General features: G+C 46.8%; 1 protein-coding gene across 2 annotated transcripts; it reads left to right on the top strand.

The window, feature by feature from the left end:
* The first annotated feature begins 4,647 nt into the window (after nucleotides 1–4,647).
* DMRT2 (doublesex and mab-3 related transcription factor 2) lies at nucleotides 4,648–11,584 on the top strand. Of its 2 annotated transcripts, none has more exons than XM_034647366.1 (4): nucleotides 4,648–4,891; nucleotides 5,682–6,160; nucleotides 7,770–7,872; nucleotides 10,210–11,584. In XM_034647366.1, the coding sequence occupies exons 2-4, from the start codon at nucleotides 5,726–5,728 to the stop codon at nucleotides 11,265–11,267; spliced, it is 1,596 nt and encodes a 531-aa protein (XP_034503257.1). In that variant the 5' UTR covers nucleotides 4,648–4,891; nucleotides 5,682–5,725; the 3' UTR covers nucleotides 11,268–11,584. The 2 variants fall into 2 exon arrangements, with proteins under 2 accessions (XP_034503257.1, XP_034503258.1); XM_034647367.1 differs by lacking the exon at nucleotides 10,210–11,584 and adding an exon at nucleotides 9,743–9,853.
* Nucleotides 11,585–18,518: the final 6,934 nt, after the last annotated feature.

Raw genomic sequence — 18,518 nt, 5'->3', positions numbered from 1 at the left:
TGTGACAGGTCGTATATTTGATTACGCAAAGCAAATTGGGAAATCATATCTCTGCAATCCCATCTGGGATTATTTATTTCGCCGGGTCCACAGCCGGTCAAAGTTGTGAGAGGAAACAATGTTAAAAGTAGCTTCCCGCCAGAGGAGGTGGATTCGAGCTCATCTCCAGAGAAACCAAGAGCCATAACCGGCCACAGCAAAGCACTTTTGCGAGACCCAGGAGTTTCCAAGTGTCATTCACCACCCCAGGCGCTCGCGGCGGGTTGATCTAGCTGGCGACTCAGGATGGTGATGCAGGGCAGGGGTCCTCCCGGACCCAGCCTCGTCTCCAGGCCCGGGAAGCTGGAAAGTCGAGCGGGGTGGGGAGGAGATCAGGCTTGGAATTTCCCCCGGCCTCGGGCTTCCTGCAGGCTGGTTCGTCGAGTTAAAATGACAATCACAAACTAATACAAGTGACAACTTCCAGGTTCAGTATGGCGGGGTCACCAAGCCAGGGATCTACGGTGTCCTGGCCTTTAAGGTTAGCTCCACTTCGCAGTTGGGGAGAGCGAGGCGCCGAGGGAGGTGAAGGATCTTCTTCGCTACCGCCCAGCCGAGGAGCGGCAGAGCCCGCATTTGAAGCCCCGTCTGCCAGCTCCGAAACCCGGGCGCTCGGCCTCCAAGCCGGGATCGCCCACGCCGAGCCGCGGCCCGGAAACCGAGGGCGCAGGGGGCCAGGGGGTTGGAGGAACCGGGCGAGAGGTGGCCGGCCCGACCGCGGAAGCCAAGCGCCCTCGAGTCGCACCCAAGCCGGCGTGGCCACGCGGGCGGGAGGCGCTGCCAGCGGCGGGCGGGGCGCTGGGGATGCACGCGTGAGCGGGAGCTGATCCGAAACACGCTTCTCTCTTTTTCTTTCTTTATTCTTCTTTTTCTTTTTGGAGGGGTGGGGGTGGTATTTGAAGAAAAAAAAAAGACACCCTTATCAAGAAAAAGAAAAAAAAGACCCTTTCCCCCTTCGGCTTTGTTGTTCAAGTTCCCCCGCTGGACTTGGGAAAGGGGGTCTTTCGCACCAGGTAGGTCCCAGCCGTGCGTGAACGCGCGGGGCGGCGGTTAGGGTGAGAGAGATTTGGGGGGAAAGGGAGAAGGAAGCAGAGAGAGAGAGGTGCTGAGCAGCTACGAGAGAAGGAGATTCCTCGGGCCTCCCCCAGCCAGCCAGACCGGCAGAGTCAACGGCGGCGCCGCTGCATTTGTCCTGTACAAGAGGGACTCGGACTAGCAGTTGGTAATTTGGTGTCGGTTTACCAGGCAAAGGACTTCTGTTTCCTCACCTAACAGGTCCTCGACTCAAGGCCTGACCCCTTTTTAGAGACAAACCCGGAGAAAGGAGCTGGATGCCCTGCGCCCTCGCCTTTCAGTCGAGCTCTCGAGGCTTGCGGCGGCCGGGCCCGGGATCAACCAACGAACGTTCATTGAGCTCTTCCTACCAGGTAAAGACTACGCCGAGGAAGGCCACTCTTCCCATCTTGCAGATGAGACAACTGCGGCGCAGAAATAGAATTGACCAAGATCACGTGGTCAGTGGAACAACCAGTCTAGAGCCCAGGCTCTCTTGACTCCTTTTGCTTCTGCATGTTTAATTTACGAGCCACTTTGTGCAACCTTAGGTTCCTTTTTCATTTTCCCAGAAAAATGGAGGTAATTTCTTGTTTAATATCGGAGTTCCTCAGACTTCCTGAAGCTCACCCCAAGTAAAAATGTCCCTTTTCCCACTCCCTTCCCACATACCTCACTTCTAAGCGGTTGTTGGAATTGCTGTACTCCGGGGCATTCGGGGCCAGGGAATGGAGTGTAATTCAACTGGATCACGGTTACAGCCGCAGGCCTCCCAGTGGCAGATGGGGTGCGGGGAAGGTGGTAGGACAGGTGGGGGTAGGGTGGAGGGGACCCGCGGAGTTGGGCAGGGAAGTACAGAGGAGGCAGTGGGGGCTGTCTTGTAGGTTTCTGCTAAGGGTGGGGGAGCGCTGAGAAGGGAACGGCCCTGGGCCCACCCACCTGAAACCTGAGGGCCCAATCCCCTCAGCAAGCTTGAGAGAGCCGCCTACCCCACGTTGGGGCTGGAGAGGCCGGTCCAGCTGACCCACATTTTCAGGACCTTGCTCTCACGGTTTGCTCGCGTCTCAGGAGCCGGCGTCACTGTCTTTGGGTCCTACTACCGCCCACACCCCCAGCCCCCATCTCCCGTCCTAGTTTCGCCCGCCCGCATGGTTTACTGTACACAAATCCTTCTTGTTTCCTCCTTATGTAGCAGCTTTACAACTCCAACTAGTTCAAGGGCTGTCTGTCTGGTTTATTTTCTGTTTAGGAAATTGCCACGCAGCGCCCCTTTGCCCTCCCGTTCCTACCCGGTCCCCCTTCCCCTCAATCTATTACCCACATTAGCAAACTTACTTTCCTGATTTTGTTTCTTAATATTCAAAATAACTAGTGAAGGGCTAATGATTTCATATTCTCCCCTCTCCTCCAGTAAAAGCAATAAATGAAATAAAAGCCTGGGGTTCCAAACGCGCCCACACGGCGAAGTTTTGTCGTTCACTTTCACGTCGCAGGAGAGAAGCAGGGAAATGCGTGTTTGCAAAAGCAGAAATGTAGCTAGCAGGAATAGACTCAGATTAGTTGATACAAACGTGCTGTGTCCTGTTACAGGAGGGTTGCTCATAACGCCAGGTACAAAAATCAGAGGGGGAGCGGAGAATAAAATAAAAAACCGCGGACCCATCGTGAGTCCTTGTGGTTGGAAGCGAAGGGATCCTCCAAGTTTCTGAGACTTCAGAGAAGAGGCCGGCCAGTCCATTGCTCTACCGGAGACCACTACGTGGCCCAGGGCTCCTCTTTGAACCTCAGTTTTGTCACTGGAAAAAATGGGGAAAATAACACATTTCTGCTGTGGCTGAGAATTCAAACGCTCCAACGTAGGTGAGCAAATGCACTTCGACAAGTATAAGAAACTACGCAAAAGATAATAAAACTCACTGGTGTTATTAGTGGGGCCAAGCAAGAGGCACGAAAGGTCTGCGTGACGCTTTGTCCCCTGTCTGAGCGTGCACAGCTCCCAATTTACCCTCTGAGACGCCCAGAGCAACTGAGCAGCCTACTGCAATAATCAGGACTGTTTCTCTGCTTCCTTCGCTGGACATCGCAAGACGCTCTGGGGAGAAGCACCCGCGCGAAGGGAAATCCCAGTGTCTGGTTACCAGGAAAGAACTTTGCAGCTCTGCCAAAGGCTCGAGAATACCTGCGCGTCCCGCCGGCCGATCGCGTTACTTTCACAGTAATCCCTAAAGTGCCTCCTTTCCACCGCTCAGAACGTGGGTAACTGCTTTCCACGCGCTCCGAGAAAAGAGATGTTAGAATCAGTTCAGCAATTTCCTTCCTTTAACGCTTCTTTATCGCAGGCCTACTATGTGCTCAGTGCAGTGGAATTCCATTCACCAATCTCTCCCAAACCAATCCTGAGAGGCATTGCTTATTTAAAGGTGTTACTAGAAACGCGTCTAAGTGATTTTAAATTCATTTCAAGAAATAAAATGTAACGTTGAGATAGGGGACTAATTCTTTCAACATGTTGGAAATTTAACTGTTATTAAACATTTGTGTAGGGATTTTTGAGGCAGACGGTAGAAAGTCTTTTTTTTTCTTTATAAATACATCCATGCACACTAAAAAAAGTCATCCTTAAAAAAAAAAAGCTTCGTTTAAAAACATGCTTAGAGTGAATATATTGCCCTCAAATCTCTTAATGGCATGTATTTCCGTCCCCCCCCCACAACTGTAACAGTAGTTGACATCGGAGAAAAATGTAAGTGACGTAGGTGACTTGGCGACCTGCCTGCCTCACGGGTTTGATGAAAGTTAATGAGGAACTACCTTGCACTTCAAGGATGAGCGGCGCTAGCCACACAAATATCTACAGATCATTTATCCGTCAGCCGAGCGCTGTGGTGGTGCAAGGTAACAATTGATTTAGTCTTGCAGGAAAAAGTAGGGTGCCGCTGCGCACGGGATCAGAGGCCTCACTTCCGCGCCCAACTTTGGGTTAATTATTGAGTCGCGGGAATACTGGAGATGCTGATAACGTAGAGACCAACACCAGCCTTTCTGACCGCTGCCTTGACTGTTGCCTTCTCTTGTGAACAGTACTATTCGTAAGAGTGTGTTTCTGCCTCTTTTTTACAGTTCGCGAGATAAACTGTGACTTCATCCAAGAGGACGCCGTCACACTTCGGGTTTAACGTTGGGACACAAGACCCGGCTGCACCGAACGCTGCGCGGGAGGATTTTCTGGAGGAGCGTGGAAGGGAGGGGCACGACGGCCGCGAGGAGGCGGAGAGCACCCGGAGCGCCTCGGCCAATCAGCGTGCACACCGCCTGACAACCGTCCAATTAGAGGGCGCGGAGCTCGGGGCCCGGAGCCGATAATACTAGGAAAGGGAGCAGAGGCTGACTATTGCAGCAAGGGGCGCTGCGCCGCACGTAGCTGCGTGCGCCCGCCCGCCCCGAGAGCCCGAGATCTGAGCCAGGCCAGGGCGGCCCAACCTTCCCGCCCAGATTGGGTCAGAGGAAGCCGAAAGCAGCCTCAGCGAGGTGAAGCGCTCGGGGCTGCCAAGGACCGGTTAGAACTTTGCAGAGTCCGGGATGTGCGGGGCGAGGCCGCTGAGGACTTGATTCATCTTCTCTACCCTTCTCCCCTACTCCCCATCCACTGGGCTCCAGGCCTCCAGCTGTCAGTCCCCGATTTCGTGGCAAGGTGTGGCGACCCCGATTTCTGTTTGCAAGCACAGCCAGCAGCCCAAGAGCCAGGTCCCAAGGCTGGATATCTTTTGCCTCGGCTGCTAGCCCGGGCCTCAGAGTCTTGGTGAGTGCTGTGATGTTGCTCGGGGTGTCAGGGAGGGCAAAATCACCTTTTCTTATCTTTTCTGTTTCACTTGCATGTCTTGCCTTGAAGTGCAAACCATGCCTGATATCTATGGGACCGTGCAGGTCAGCCCTGCACGGCTCAAGCAGTATTGATGCTGGGAGGGCATCTGCAGCTCCATGCCCAGGGTCCTTATGGGGCTCTGACAGAAGAACAATTTCGGTTCTGAGTTGATTATTTCCTGGGGGTGAGGGGCATGAAAGGACCTTTCCAAGCTCAATAAAGGGTCCTTGTGGTGGTGTAAGAGGATGAAAGGCGCTTGAGTGGCATAGGATGGTACTTCGCTGGGTCTGAGGGGCCCCTGTGATCTAAAGGAAAATGACTCTCCCGTCGACGTTTTCGTATTCCGCATGGCCATACTAGCTGGGTGTGGGGAAGCCTGACAAGTGGCCTAGGCCAGCCTAGTTGGGCACAATACTTCTGTGTGTGTGATCAGTGCGTTACCTAGGGACTTGTCCCGAAAGCGGGTGTAAAGCCAGAGAGGTCTGTGGTTAAAGTTCAGGTGCTCAGAGAGCACTTAGAATCAATAGATAAAAACCTTCTTGGGTTGGGGATTTCTGGGAGACCTAAAGATACAAGAAAGGCGTTGTGGTGTGGATGTGAGGGACGTGTAGAGAACAGGGCTCTTCAAGGGGCCAGGGGCGGTAGACCAGGAGCTTGGGGCCCAAGGCCGGGGGTCGGTGCCTGACGGCGGTCGGTGCGTCCTGGGGGTCTTTTCTTGTCTCCGCAGAGTGCAGGAGACTGAGCGGAGGCCGGAGCCAAGCTCAGGGCGCCATGGCCGACCGGCCGGCGGCGGGTCCGGCGGCCGGAGACTGGGAGATCGACGTGGAGAGCCTGGAGCTGGAGGAGGACGGCCGCGGGCCGCCGCCGCCGCCTACGCCGCCCGGGCCCAGCCCGCCGTCGGCCGACGGGGATGGCGAGGACGACGAGGACGAGGACGAGGACGCGGAGGCGCAGGCCTCCCCGGCGCCGGCCGGGCTTCCGGAGCGCGGCGCAAACGCGAACGCTGGCGGCGGCGCGGAGCCGCGCAAGCTCAGCCGCACGCCCAAGTGCGCGCGCTGCCGCAACCACGGCGTGGTGTCCTGCCTCAAGGGCCACAAGCGCTTCTGCCGCTGGCGCGACTGCCAGTGCGCCAACTGCCTGCTGGTGGTGGAGCGCCAGCGCGTCATGGCCGCCCAGGTGGCGCTCCGGAGGCAGCAGGCCACCGAGGTGCGTACCCGCCGGGCCCGGGGTTGCGCCTCGCCGGGGGATCCGGGCCGCCGTGGGGGTCGGGCGCGGGGAGGGCCGCGGCGCCTGGCGCTTCCTGAGAAGGGGGGTGAGGGCGCGTCTCCGCTCACGGCGACCTGCGGAGTCGGGGCGGGGTGGAGAGGAGGCCGCGGGCGGGCATCGCTGGGGGAACTTGGCCGAAAAGATTTTGTATTGAAGGCAGGCAGAGAGGCCTTGAAAATGGTTCGGAACTTTGTGGGAAGGAATTTTTTTTTTTTTTTTTAACTTTTATGTTAAAGTTTATTTCGGTGGTGCTGGGGGGAGGACGAGGACAGTGGTTGCTGCCGTGCACCGCTTCTGTCGTCCGTCGCTGCGTTACTAGTGCTGATCTCGGAAGAAGAACCACGCAGCGGGTTGTGCGTGCAGCGCCTCCGCTGTCACGGGCCACTTAAGAGAGGCAGAACGTGCTGCCCATTGTACAGATGAGACCAAAATGGCCTGGGACTTTAGGTACCCGAAGCTAGAAGCTTCTGACCTATGAGCCGGGGGAGGGATCCCTGCTGCCTCGCACCGTGGCCCTCCAGCTTTGGGGAGAGCCAGGGTTTTCTTTAAGGGTGAAGCTTTTCTTGAACTTCGCATTTCACATTTCCTTGTGTTCCTGCGCATGCAGAGTTCAGAGCGAGAGAGGCTGCGCGGGGCCCGCTCTCCTAGGTTTAGGGCGTGCGAAGATTTTTGCTTTTACTTTTTGGCGAGGAGGGACTGGGGAGTGGATCCCCGTACACACAGAAGGCAGTGACCCTACTGGAAAGCTTCCCAAGGCCCCGGAGAGTGTGTGCTGGGTGCCCCAGGTGGCCTTGGCCCTGGGCTGGGCCTATTCCCGCTTGTGGTGCGTTTCACCGCGGTCCCCTGCATCCCTCCCAGGTCCCGAGGCCTGCTGGGCTGGACGCGGGCGTAGAAGGGCTCCGAATACCACCGACCTGGCGGTGAGGGAGGGAGCGAAGGCGGATTTCCCCTTGTCGCCCGTCCCAGGAGGCCTCTGAGGGTTTTGTCTGCCTTCCTGTATCCCAGTCTCCTGGTGTTTTTGGCCAGGCTTGGGAGAGTTTGTGAGACCAGTACCCTCATACCTCTTCTTCAACCCCCTGCACCCCATCGCACCTGCCCTACTGAGAGGAGAAACTGGTTCCACCTCACTGCTCAATGGCAGGCCATGGACACCTTTGGCCCTACCTCTAAGTGCCTGGGACGCACCTGTCCCCCACAGCTCTCCTTCAGGGCCTGGCTCCTGTGGTCTCCACTGTGGATTTTGCCTTCCTGTGAGATGTCCCCTAACTTACCGCTGCGGGATGAATCTGGGGTGACTCTAGCAAAGTGACCCTAGAGAAAATCTGCCCCACTCCCCATCAACTGAAGTTGGTGGCTTCAGAGAGAGCTTCCAGCTTGTTGCCCTGGAATTAAGGGGTGCGGGTGTAAATTTGTTTAGAATTATTTCTACGTGGGATGGGAAAATAAATACATTTAGCTGGGGAGGGTTGCTGATGCCCCTTCCTACTTACTCCCTCCTGTCCCACGATTTCTTTTAGAGCATTGTTGATTATGTTTCTTGTGTTTACAGGACAAGAAGGGGCTTCCCGGGAAACAGAATAATTTCGAACGCAAAGCCGTGTATCAGAGGCAAGTCAGGGCACCCAGTTTGCTGGCCAAAAGCATTTTAGAAGGTAAAGCAATGCAGAATTATCCTTCAGCCTTTTAAACCAAGTTCTGAGGCATTCCCATTATTCACACATATGGCATTTTTATTAACCTGTGAAGGAGCAATCTGAAGGGAGGGTGCTTTTTATTAGGACATTTTGCTCTGGGGAGGAAATCAGGATCTGGGAAAATGGATCTCACATACCTCTTGAGGTTTTCGTCACCGATAATTCTGCTTTCTGCTTAATAGTTGTTGTCTGCTTGATAGTTACGGGGTTAACATGGAGTGCATTTGAAATTTACCCCAGTGTGAGGGGTGTGCAAAGATCCACTGCCACCTGATCATGGAGTGAGGAGGGAAATAAACTAAAAAAAATTCTTTGGTTGTAGTTGGAGCCAGAAAAAGGCAAGCGAGGAGGTGAACAGCTACCCACACCGATAAAGACTTCTAGTCTGGCTGATCCAACCTGTAATACCACTCTTTTTCATGGTACTGTATTCCTCTCTGGGTTAGCTATATAATTATGGTTATTCCACACCTCAGTTTACCATTTCTGACAGTCAAGCTTGTAGAATCTGGAAGAGGTTTTGAATCAAACGAGAGGAATGGAGGTTGAAGTTGAATTTGAACAGCGTGAATTCTGTCTCTCTGCCATGTTTTCACTTTCTCCAAAGCCTGGGAGTACATTAATTTTTCCAAAAATATTGCTGATTTTTAAAAGCAACTCTGGGGATGGAGTTTATTTATTGGTCTGATAAATTATATGTTGATCACCTTCCACCATGTGAATAAAGGAAAGTTTATATTTGTTCTAATTACTGTCCCTTCATAAGATTCAGGTTGGAAAGCAGGCTTTTTTTTTTTTTTTTAAAGATTTTATTTATTCGACAGAGATAGAGACAGCCAGCGAGAGAGGGAACACAGGCAGGGGGAGTGGGAGAGGAAGAAGCAGGCTCACAGCATAGGAGCCTGATGTGGGGCTCGATCCCAGAACGCCGGATCACGCCCTGAGCCGAAGGCAGACGCTTAACCGCTTAACCGCTGTGCCACCCAGGCGCCCCCCCCCTTTTTTTTTTTTTAAAGTAGATACATGAATTCTGTTTTTTTCTTATGTGGCTTCTGAATTGAGTTGGTTCTATACCGGTTTTAAAGTTTGTTCATGTCTTACCCTGTGCTGTATACTTCTGACCTTAGAATGGTTTCTTACGCATTAAAAATGAATTTGGTTGCAAACTGGGTAAACAGATTTATAGCCATAGGGACCACAGGGATGAATTGAAATGGTGCCAAAGCAGCTTGAGGAGTGGGAGGGCTAAATGGAATAGTAAATTCACGTAAATAACTTCCTGGCAAAACCTACCATAGAAATGGAAACATTAATTTTCAAATTTTATTTTATTTGCAAATGAGGACGATGGGTTTGTCACTATGTAAACACAAACATCACAATGGATCCTTCAAACAAATTTGGGAGCAGCCAGTGCTTGGGGTTTAGTGAAATACTCAAAGTATTTTATGCTGCCAGGAATTCTATTTATGTTATGCTAATCTTCCTGTTGTTGTTGTTGTTTTAAACTTTGTCCTTAGTCATAAAATGTGCACTGACTTTTTATTCTAATGATTGCTTGTTTAACCATTTTAGTATCTGGCCAACATGATCAGAACTTGGGAAAAATGTTTAAGATCAGTAATTTTCAATATAGCTGCCAATCTCCTCTCTGCCTTTACTTTTGTTTGCTTGTTTCTACCTCCAGCCTGGGGGAGGGGCCTGGTTAAATCACTGCAGAGTCTGTTTGACTAGTTAACAGCTCTTTTCAATTTTCTGTGTTTCTCTGTTTCCTTAAGTCTCTTTTTTTCTCCCCACTAATCTGCTGTAACTTTCTCTTTTTCCCTAGTTCTCCTTGGACTATTCTACACCTGTAACAATGTGTATTTAATGAACCATCTTTAGAAAATAGCAGTGCCATCAGCTTTAGGAATAGAGATCTTTTTTTAATAATGGAAAAAGATGACACGGCTAGTAAGAAAGCATTGACCGAAGCAAGATGAGCAGACTTGTCTCTTAATATGTAGGAGCCTGGGAAGCGTATTACAGTTTCAGCCAGTGAAGTGTGCCTGTAAAGGTAAACAAACACACCGGTAATGACAAAACAATAACAAAAAGTTACAATATGGCTCTCCTGCTCCCCAAAGAGACCTGTTTTAAATTGAGCCTGTACTTTTGCTTTCCGTATAAAAGATGAATGTTTTGGAACTGTAAGTTGTTCTGTCGACTTGCAGTGTTTCTTTTGCCTTCTCAATTTCCAGATTTGTCTTCCCTGGATGTTAATCTCTTTTCCTGTGCAACGCTTGCTTATTTTAGGCTACCGCCCCATTCCAGCCGAGAGTTATGTGGGAGGGAGCTTACCCCTACCTCCCCCGGTAAGTGACCGGATGCGGAAAAGGCGGGCCTTTGCTGATAAAGAGTTGGAGAACATTATGCTGGAGAGAGAATACAAAGAGAGGGAGATGCTGGAAGCGTCCCAAGCTGCTGCCTTGTTCCTGCCCAACCGCATGGTGCACGGACCTGAATATAACTCTTACAAAAGTGCCTATAGCCCCACCCCAGTGGAACCGCCAAACAAAGACTTCTGCAGCTTTCTGCCCACCTGCCTTGATCTAACCATGCAGTATTCAGGGTCTGGGAATATGGAACTCATTTCTTCCAATGTCAGTGTGGCCACGACTTACAGACAGTATCCCTTGTCCTCGAGATTTTTAGTTTGGCCCAAGTGTGGCCCCATCAGTGACACTCTTCTCTATCAGCAATGCCTGCTGAACACCACCACCTCCGTTCAAGCCCTGAAACCTGAGGCCAGTTGGGACTTGAAGGGGGTGCGAGTCCAGGATGGACTTGTGGCAGAACAAGACATGATGCCCACCAAACTAGAAGGCTCACTGCTGCTGCCTCATGCTCCGGAGGTCCAGGCCTCAAGAAGTGACCTTCAGGGTCACCAGACCGTCCCCGAGAGGTCTGCATTCTCCCCACCCAGACGGAATTTCTCTCCCATTGTTGACACGGACTCCCTGGCAGCTCAAGGGCACATCTTAACCAAGATCAGCAAAGAAAGCACCAGGCACCCTCTGCCACTTAAGCATAATCCATTCCACTCATTATTCCAGCAAACTCTTAATGACAAACCTGGTCCTGAGTTGAAAACACCATTTGTCAAAGAGGCCTTTGAAGAGGTCCCTAAGAAACACAGAGAGTGTTTAGTCAAGGAGAACCAGAAGTACACATTTACAATAGACAGATATGCCAAAGACCTTTTCGTAGCCAAACAAGTTGGAACAAAACTCTCTGTGAATGAACCGCTGTCATTTTCTGTTGAGTCTATTCTTAAGAGGCCTTCATCTGCCATCACTCACGTCTCTCAGTGAAAGGCTGCTTACCCGGAAAGCTGGAATTTCTGCCATCTCAGAGGGTCCTTATCAGTTGCTAATTTTTTTTTTTAAGAAAAAAAGCTAAGATGTTTGTATAAAGAAATTTCTAATGTAAATGGTGATGATTTAAAAAATTATATCTATTCATATGCATGTACTTTTTCTCACATAAGTATATTTAAAGATGGAAATTGCTTATGTGCAAAATGTAAAGTTCCATACTTTACACAGCATTTCAAAAAGCAATAAAGTTGACACTGTCTTCTAAAAGACCCAGTATTTGCAGAAGCACCTAGTTGTCTCTGTCTAGATGAAAAACCAGTGTCCATGAAATATGTTCTGTATTTTCCTGTGACTCTGTGTAGTTTCAGGTGCTCTCAGTGGTCACTGGGGCCATGGGAGATACCCTTTAGTGCCTTAGTTTTGCATTTTAGAGGGTGTATAAATTTAGCTATTTAAGACTGAGGCAAAAATAGCTTTACGGAGAACATAGAACAGATTTGCATGTCTCTAGAATCATAATTTTACATGATTGGACAAAGTGGAATTAATTTGCAGGAAAATCAAGTTTAAGATATTATTTATATGATGACCTGAGTTCACGGGATGGATGTCGTTTAGCCCTCTGAGTCCTGGTTTCTTTTCCTGACGGGATGTGTAGTTGGGGCCCCAGGCTTCCTTCCTAGATTGAACTTTCTATGATTTCTAGGTGGCTGGGGGTCACCAGGCAGGTTCATTTGTCTGGTGCGGTCAGTTCAAACCACGAGAGTGTATGGTTGAACCCCTCAGCTCTGTTATCTCACTGTTTGCTTAGGGCTGGTGATAGCAGGCCCCAAGAGGCAGGCACAGTCACAACCCGTTGGTGTCCGGGGATCAGTTCGATGCTACCACATTGTCACCAGTGCCAAAAGCTTTCAGTGTAGCTTAAAGAAAACTTCACTATTCAAATTGCTTCAGCTGACAGTTGTCGAAACCTGCAGATACTTATCACAGCGTGAGGGTGGCTTCTGGAGTCTTAACACCCCCCTCGATTTTTGAGTTCATTATTACCCTCTAGTTTTGCTCACTAAAATAACTATCGTCCTATATGATTGATAAAATGAGAGTAAGACATTTATGAGAGTATTACATTTATCTTTGAAGACCTCATCTGTGGACCCCAAATGACGTTCTAAGATGTCACAGTCATTTTAACCTGGAAAATCAAGAGCCAAACATCCCACCTTTAGTTTTGCAATGGAGTGAGTTGTTACTTCCAATTCTCCTCTCGCTTGGGAACAAGAACACTCGTTGGGCATGTGGAATGTGCTAAGAGGTTTGGCAGTTTAAAGAGTTTCTTTCTTGCTCTGGAAAACATTTAAAATTACTTAAAAATGATTTTGCTACTGAGGAGCTCACGTAAACCTCCAGGGGTTCTCTGAATTGTTGCTTAAACTTAGAATTGATTTCAAAAACAACAAGCCAAGCCTTAGATTGATTTCCAGTTTGTTCTTGTAAAATAATATTTGGTTTGATTGAGTCAAATTTACTTATTCTTACTATTGCAAAAGCCAGAGCAAATGGAAGTTTGCCAGTGGGAAAGAAAATGAAAGAGGGCAGAGCTCCCAATGACGGAGATTATCATCACTAAGTGGAAATATGTTTTCCAGCCACAAATGCCCTGGTGTCTGGGACAGAATCTGACTTCAGTCACCCCTCTTGCTCCTCCAATCATCTTTGTTTTACCTATATAGTTATTAATTTTTATCTTCCTCTCGGGAATTTATTTTTTGTGTCCTGTGTGAAGTGTAAACTTAGCATTCAGCCTAACTACCACAGAGGTAATGGGGAAACACATCAGAATAAACCCATTGAAAAAAAATCCCAATGGGGAAGAAAAATCCCAAGGAGAAGGCCTTCTTTTTTTTTTTTAAATAATAATTTTTTATTATGTTATGTTAGCCACCAAGGGAGAAGGCCTTCTTAATTCAAACAGGGATTTCCTCTCTTTCTTACTGTATTTTAATAATTTGAATATTTACATTGGTCATTTTTTTTCCCCTTTGTGTTCAGTGAACACTTTGGGACAACTTTTTTCTGTCCTCTGTCATTTTAGCCTCATTAAGTGAATCCAGTTGGCTGTGGGTATCAGTGGTGTTTCTCTCATTACCAGTGACCAGAATTTTTTTTTAAAGATTTATTTATTTTTTTTAGAGAGTAAGAGAGCCAGCATGTGAGCGGGGGAGGGGCAGAGGGAGAGAAGCACACTCCCCACTGAGCACAGAGCCCTATGCAGGCTGGACGGGGGACTCAAGGAGGGGCTCAACTCAGGGCTCCACACAGGGCTCCATCTGGGGAACTTAAGATCATGACCTGAGCCAAAACCAAGAGTTGGATGCTTAACCGACTGAGCCACCCAGGTGGTCCGTCAGTGATCGGAATTTTATTGTTCTTGAGCGTTTATAAGGGTCAGTACATAAAGTAATATAATTATCATATCGTGCATTAGTTCTGCTATAATGATGAGTTTTTGGGATTTCAAACCTACCGTCAGCCTCTCAGTGAGAGATCTGTGCTCAGCTTTTTGCGTCTTTTCATCATTTGAGTTCGATCAATGCTGCTATTTGACTCCGTAGAATCTTTAAAGAACACTGTCATCGACATATCAAATGAAACTTGTGGTTCACTTTAAGCATTTTCTGTGTTCAAGGCAATAAATGGATTTGGCTTTCTTTATTTTTAAGAATGTAAAGAAGAATAAAACATGGACCTTTTCCTTGATTTAACTCACAATAAAACAATGTGGCTTTAATGACATATTTTCCTTCCATTTCAACTGGTCAACATGATTTTTTGCTCAGTTTGCAGCTATGCGTAGTTTACAACAGTGCTTCCCAAACATGAATGGACAGCAAATCACCTGGGGATCTTGATAAATGCAGATTCTGATTCTCTTTAGGTCTGGAGAAGGGCCTGAGATTTTGCTTTTCTACAAACCCCCAGGAGATACTGGTGTTGCTGGTCTCCGTCCTGCACTTTGAGCAGCAAATGTTTACATTTCTGTTATTTCAACACACATTTAATATACTCTTCTGTGGCTTTTGAGTTCGAATGCAATGGAGTTATCACAAATAATTTAATATATGTGAGTAATTGAAAAAACATTTCCCTCCAAACCCGCAGACTGTACAATATTAAGAGGGAATCATATTGTAAAAGGGGCTTTGGTGATGATGACATGTCAATGGAGGTTGATCAGTTGTAACTCATGTACCACTCTGGTGGGAGATTTGTTAATGGGGGGACACTATGCGTGTGTTGGGATTGGGGGGGAATTTGGGAAATCACTATACCTTTCTCTTAATTTTGCCGCGAAGCTAAAACTATTCTAAAAAAAATAAAGGCAATTGAAAGAAAATCCTTTTTTAACACTTTGGTGGCAGAAAGAAGTAGGACAAGACCTAGGCATAGTCATAAAGGAGACAAATTGCTTCCCTCTCTCCTTTTTTAAAACTAGAAGACCTTTTAGTTTGGTTAAAAACTATTTTTTTTAACTGTGGTAAAATATGCATCACATCAAATTTACCATTGTAACCATTTTTAAGGGGACAGTTCATTGATATTAAATATATTCACACTGTTGTGCAACCATCACTACCATCCATCTCCAGGACTCTGTCTTGCAAAACTGAGACTCTGTACCTGTTACGCAATAGCTCCCACCTCCCCCTGCTCCTGGAAACCATCATTTACTTTCTGTCTCTATGAATCTGACTACACTAGCTACCTCATATTAAGTGGAACCATTCTGTATTTTTCCCTTTGTGATGGGCTTATTTCACTTCATGGTTCACTTATATTATGGCATACGTCAGAATTTCCTTCCTTTTTAAGGTTGAATAGTACTCCATTTTGTGTATACACCACACTCTGTTTATCCATTCATCTGTCAGTGGCCACTTGGGTTGCTTCCATCTTTTGACTTTTGTGAATAATGCTGCTGTGAACATGGGTGTGCAAATATCTCTTCACTCAGTCCTCACTTCCTGATTTCACCTTCTTCCCATCTTTAAGAACTCAGTTTTTTTCAAGTGTACATCCCTCCCGCCCTAACCCCCACCCCCACCCCCAGTGTGTGGACCATCTCTACTACTTTCTAAGGCAAGCAACTTAGAAAGGGGGCAGAGGGAGAGAAGCACAGAAGCTCCAATATCATATGTGCACTTTTTGATGTGGTTTAAGTGAGTGTGCTATCACATCATCTGCATTTAAAAGCTTAATTCCGATTGTGAAATGAAGGACTTGCATTAACTTGTATTAAGAAACTTTCTGGAATTCCTTCTCCCAAGTCTCAGGAGTGCTAAAGACCAAAGAAATGGCTGAGGATCAAGATAAAGAAGAAAAGAGAAGCCACAATTCCCTGTAGAATAACGACATTGCTTAGTGTCGAGGCTGGGTTTTCATTTGGGACTAAAATTCTTACTAGCATGCGTGATTTTATTTGTTTTTGGATTAGCTTTTTTTATTCCTATCCTAGGTCTATAAATTCAGGCTTATTAACTTCTAGAATCCAATCTGTAGGGCTGATAGTTCTTTAGGTGGCTGGATCCTGAAATAATAAACTTTGGTCCACTTGTATTTATTTGAATGATTGTACCAAGCTTTTATCATACTCTACCACCCTTGGTTATTTTGGTTTTTAACTTGTTACATCTAAACACATTTAGAGATAGAGATAGCTGGAAATAGGTTAGCATTTGGTATGATGGTAAATATGCATAATAATAGCATGTGTTTAGTGCCTGCTAAGTTACAGAGCACATTCACATGTATTAACTCTTGTTCCTCATATAAATTCTGTGTAAGATTGGCAAGTGGCCATATGAAGAGAAATTTGGGGAATTTTTTTCCCAGTATGCAACATGACTTGATGTGGTCTAATCTATTTTTAAGATTTTTTTTTAAAGATTTTATTTATTTATTCGATAGAGATAGAGACAGCCAGCGAGAGAGGGAACACAAGCAGGGGGAGTAGGAGAGGAAGAAGCAGGCTCATAGTGGAAGAGCCTGATGTGGGGCTCGATCCCATAACGCCAGGATCACGCCCTGAGCCGAAGGCAGAAGCTCAACCGCTGTGCCACCCAGGCGCCCCTATTTTTAAGATTTTTTTATGTAAATGTTAAGTGCATTTAATTTCTATATATAATATATATCATATAATGTGTCTATTATATAAAATATATATTATATGTACAGTATATAACACGTGTATATATGTAATACATACATATGTAATTATAATTACATATAATTATATATGTAATATATATAGTATTATATAATGTATATATATATTTATATATATAAAAATGTTACCTGTATGACTGGCTGTATCTCTATGTAGAAATATTTGGATATCTATCCTAACTTCATAAAATAACACACACACACACACACACACACACACACACGGTTTCATTGAGTTGTGAGAACAATTGAGATAAAGAATGAGAGAGTCCACTGGGCAGGCAAAATTGACTGATAGCCCCAGCTGTCATACCTTTCGATCCACTGCAGTGTTTGGGCCAACGCCACACTTTCCTTGGCTGCTTCCAGCAAGGGACAGTAGAGCAGGGTTGCTAGAATGGAACAGCTTCTGCCCTGATATGGGACCCCTCTAACAGGCATCCTTGGCTGGGGGCTCCCTATCCCATAACACCCTTATGGATGTTTGGGGAGCCTAAAAACTAGCACCTCTATTATATGCCTGGAGTTCAATCAAGAAATAAGACCAAAGCGTTGGCATTTGGAGATCAGAATATACTTTCCCTGCCTTTATTACCAATTATGATTATAATAAGAAGAACTTATATCCAGGAGCAAGGAGACTTCTTCAGTCGATCTCTAAAACTAACCCCTGGGATGGATCTCTAATACTAAGCTCCAGGATTAAGTAGATGTACCCACCTAGAAACAGTCAGCAGTGGTCCCCACACCTCTCCGGCATGCAGAGAGTGATTGACTGTCACTGTTCCCTGCACACAGGTTGGCTCTTAGAAGGAAGGGGAGAGGAATAGGCAGAGCTACCCATACTCCTTTCCCAATCCCGAAAGGGGCCAATCAGGTAAGTCACTTTCCCTCCACCTTTTGATTTCACACACACTTTATTATTATCTTCTTTTTTTGGATTGATGTAAATCCAAAGGCCACATACCCTTGAGTTTAATGACTGTAATCATTGTTGAAGATACAAGCTAGGGGATGAGAAATGGTGTGATTACTTCATATGTGCAACGAGGCTAAAAACTATTTGCATATTTTTAGAATAAAAAAGAAAACAGGAGAAATGACTTAATCTACCCCAGATGAGACCTAGAGCAGTAAGTATAACATGCTGGCCAGCACTGAACTATCATTTCACTAATGAGAACATCACTTGGTGTTGTTAAGTAGCGTGACCCAAAGAGTTTCTCCTTCTATCAGCCACCACAGCATTGCTTTCATGGCGCGTCATCATAGAAGTTATCATAGGAAGGTACCTGAGATGTTGTGAAGCCATCAAGCTGAACTAATAGCATTTCCTTTTTTGATAGGGTTGCTAGAGATGTAGCAAGGGAATGCCATAGACCAAATGTATCTCATTTTAGCAAGGCATTTAACAAAATCTTTCGTGGTAGGGAATTGTGGATGGAAAGCAGTGACATCAGATGGATTTGTAGCTGTTTGAACAGCTACTTTCAAAAGGCATTGAGTAATAAATCAGTGCCAATTTTGAGGAAAGTTTTTAGTCTTATGACCCATGGGCCTTCTTTTGGATTCTGGTTAGCAAATGAAAACATACAAGGTGTATTATCAATATGTAGAAAACATTTAAGTTGGGAGGTCTGACCACTATGTTGATGGCAGAATTGGACTTACACTGGGACTTATACATCAAATGGAAAATCTTATATTTGGCTTTTGAAAACAACTGTCATCCAATTATGAAACTCTATGTTGAGGGAGATTTGACTTGACATTAGTTTATTTGAAAATGATCTGGGAGTCATAGGGGATCACAAAGCTCAAAAGGAACCAAGAATGAGTCATGGCTATAAGAAATTACTAATGAAAACTTGGATTGCATTAATAGAGTCTCCAGATCAAAGGGAATGCTAACTATTGTGTATTCCTGTCCACTCCTCCATTGCCCTTGGTCAGATCACATCTGGGAATTTATGTCCAGTTCTGGGCACTAAATATATATATATATATATATATATATATATA

The sequence above is a fragment of the Ailuropoda melanoleuca genome, chromosome 17 (genome assembly GCF_002007445.2).
Source record: "Ailuropoda melanoleuca isolate Jingjing chromosome 17, ASM200744v2, whole genome shotgun sequence".
Lineage (NCBI taxonomy): Eukaryota > Metazoa > Chordata > Mammalia > Carnivora > Ursidae > Ailuropoda > Ailuropoda melanoleuca.
This window is presented reverse-complemented; position numbering and strand designations above follow the sequence as displayed.

Bases quoted from the DNA above. Each gene is read 5' to 3' on its own strand.
- DMRT2 (XM_034647366.1), top strand. From the start codon at position 5,726: ATGGCCGACCGGCCGGCGGCGGGTCCGGCGGCCGGAGACTGGGAGATC. The intron at 6,161-7,769 runs GTGCGTACCCGC...TTGTGTTTACAG, and splicing joins GGAGGCAGCAGGCCACCGAG to GACAAGAAGGGGCTTCCCGG. The intron at 7,873-10,209 runs GTAAAGCAATGC...TGCTTATTTTAG, and splicing joins GGCCAAAAGCATTTTAGAAG to GCTACCGCCCCATTCCAGCC.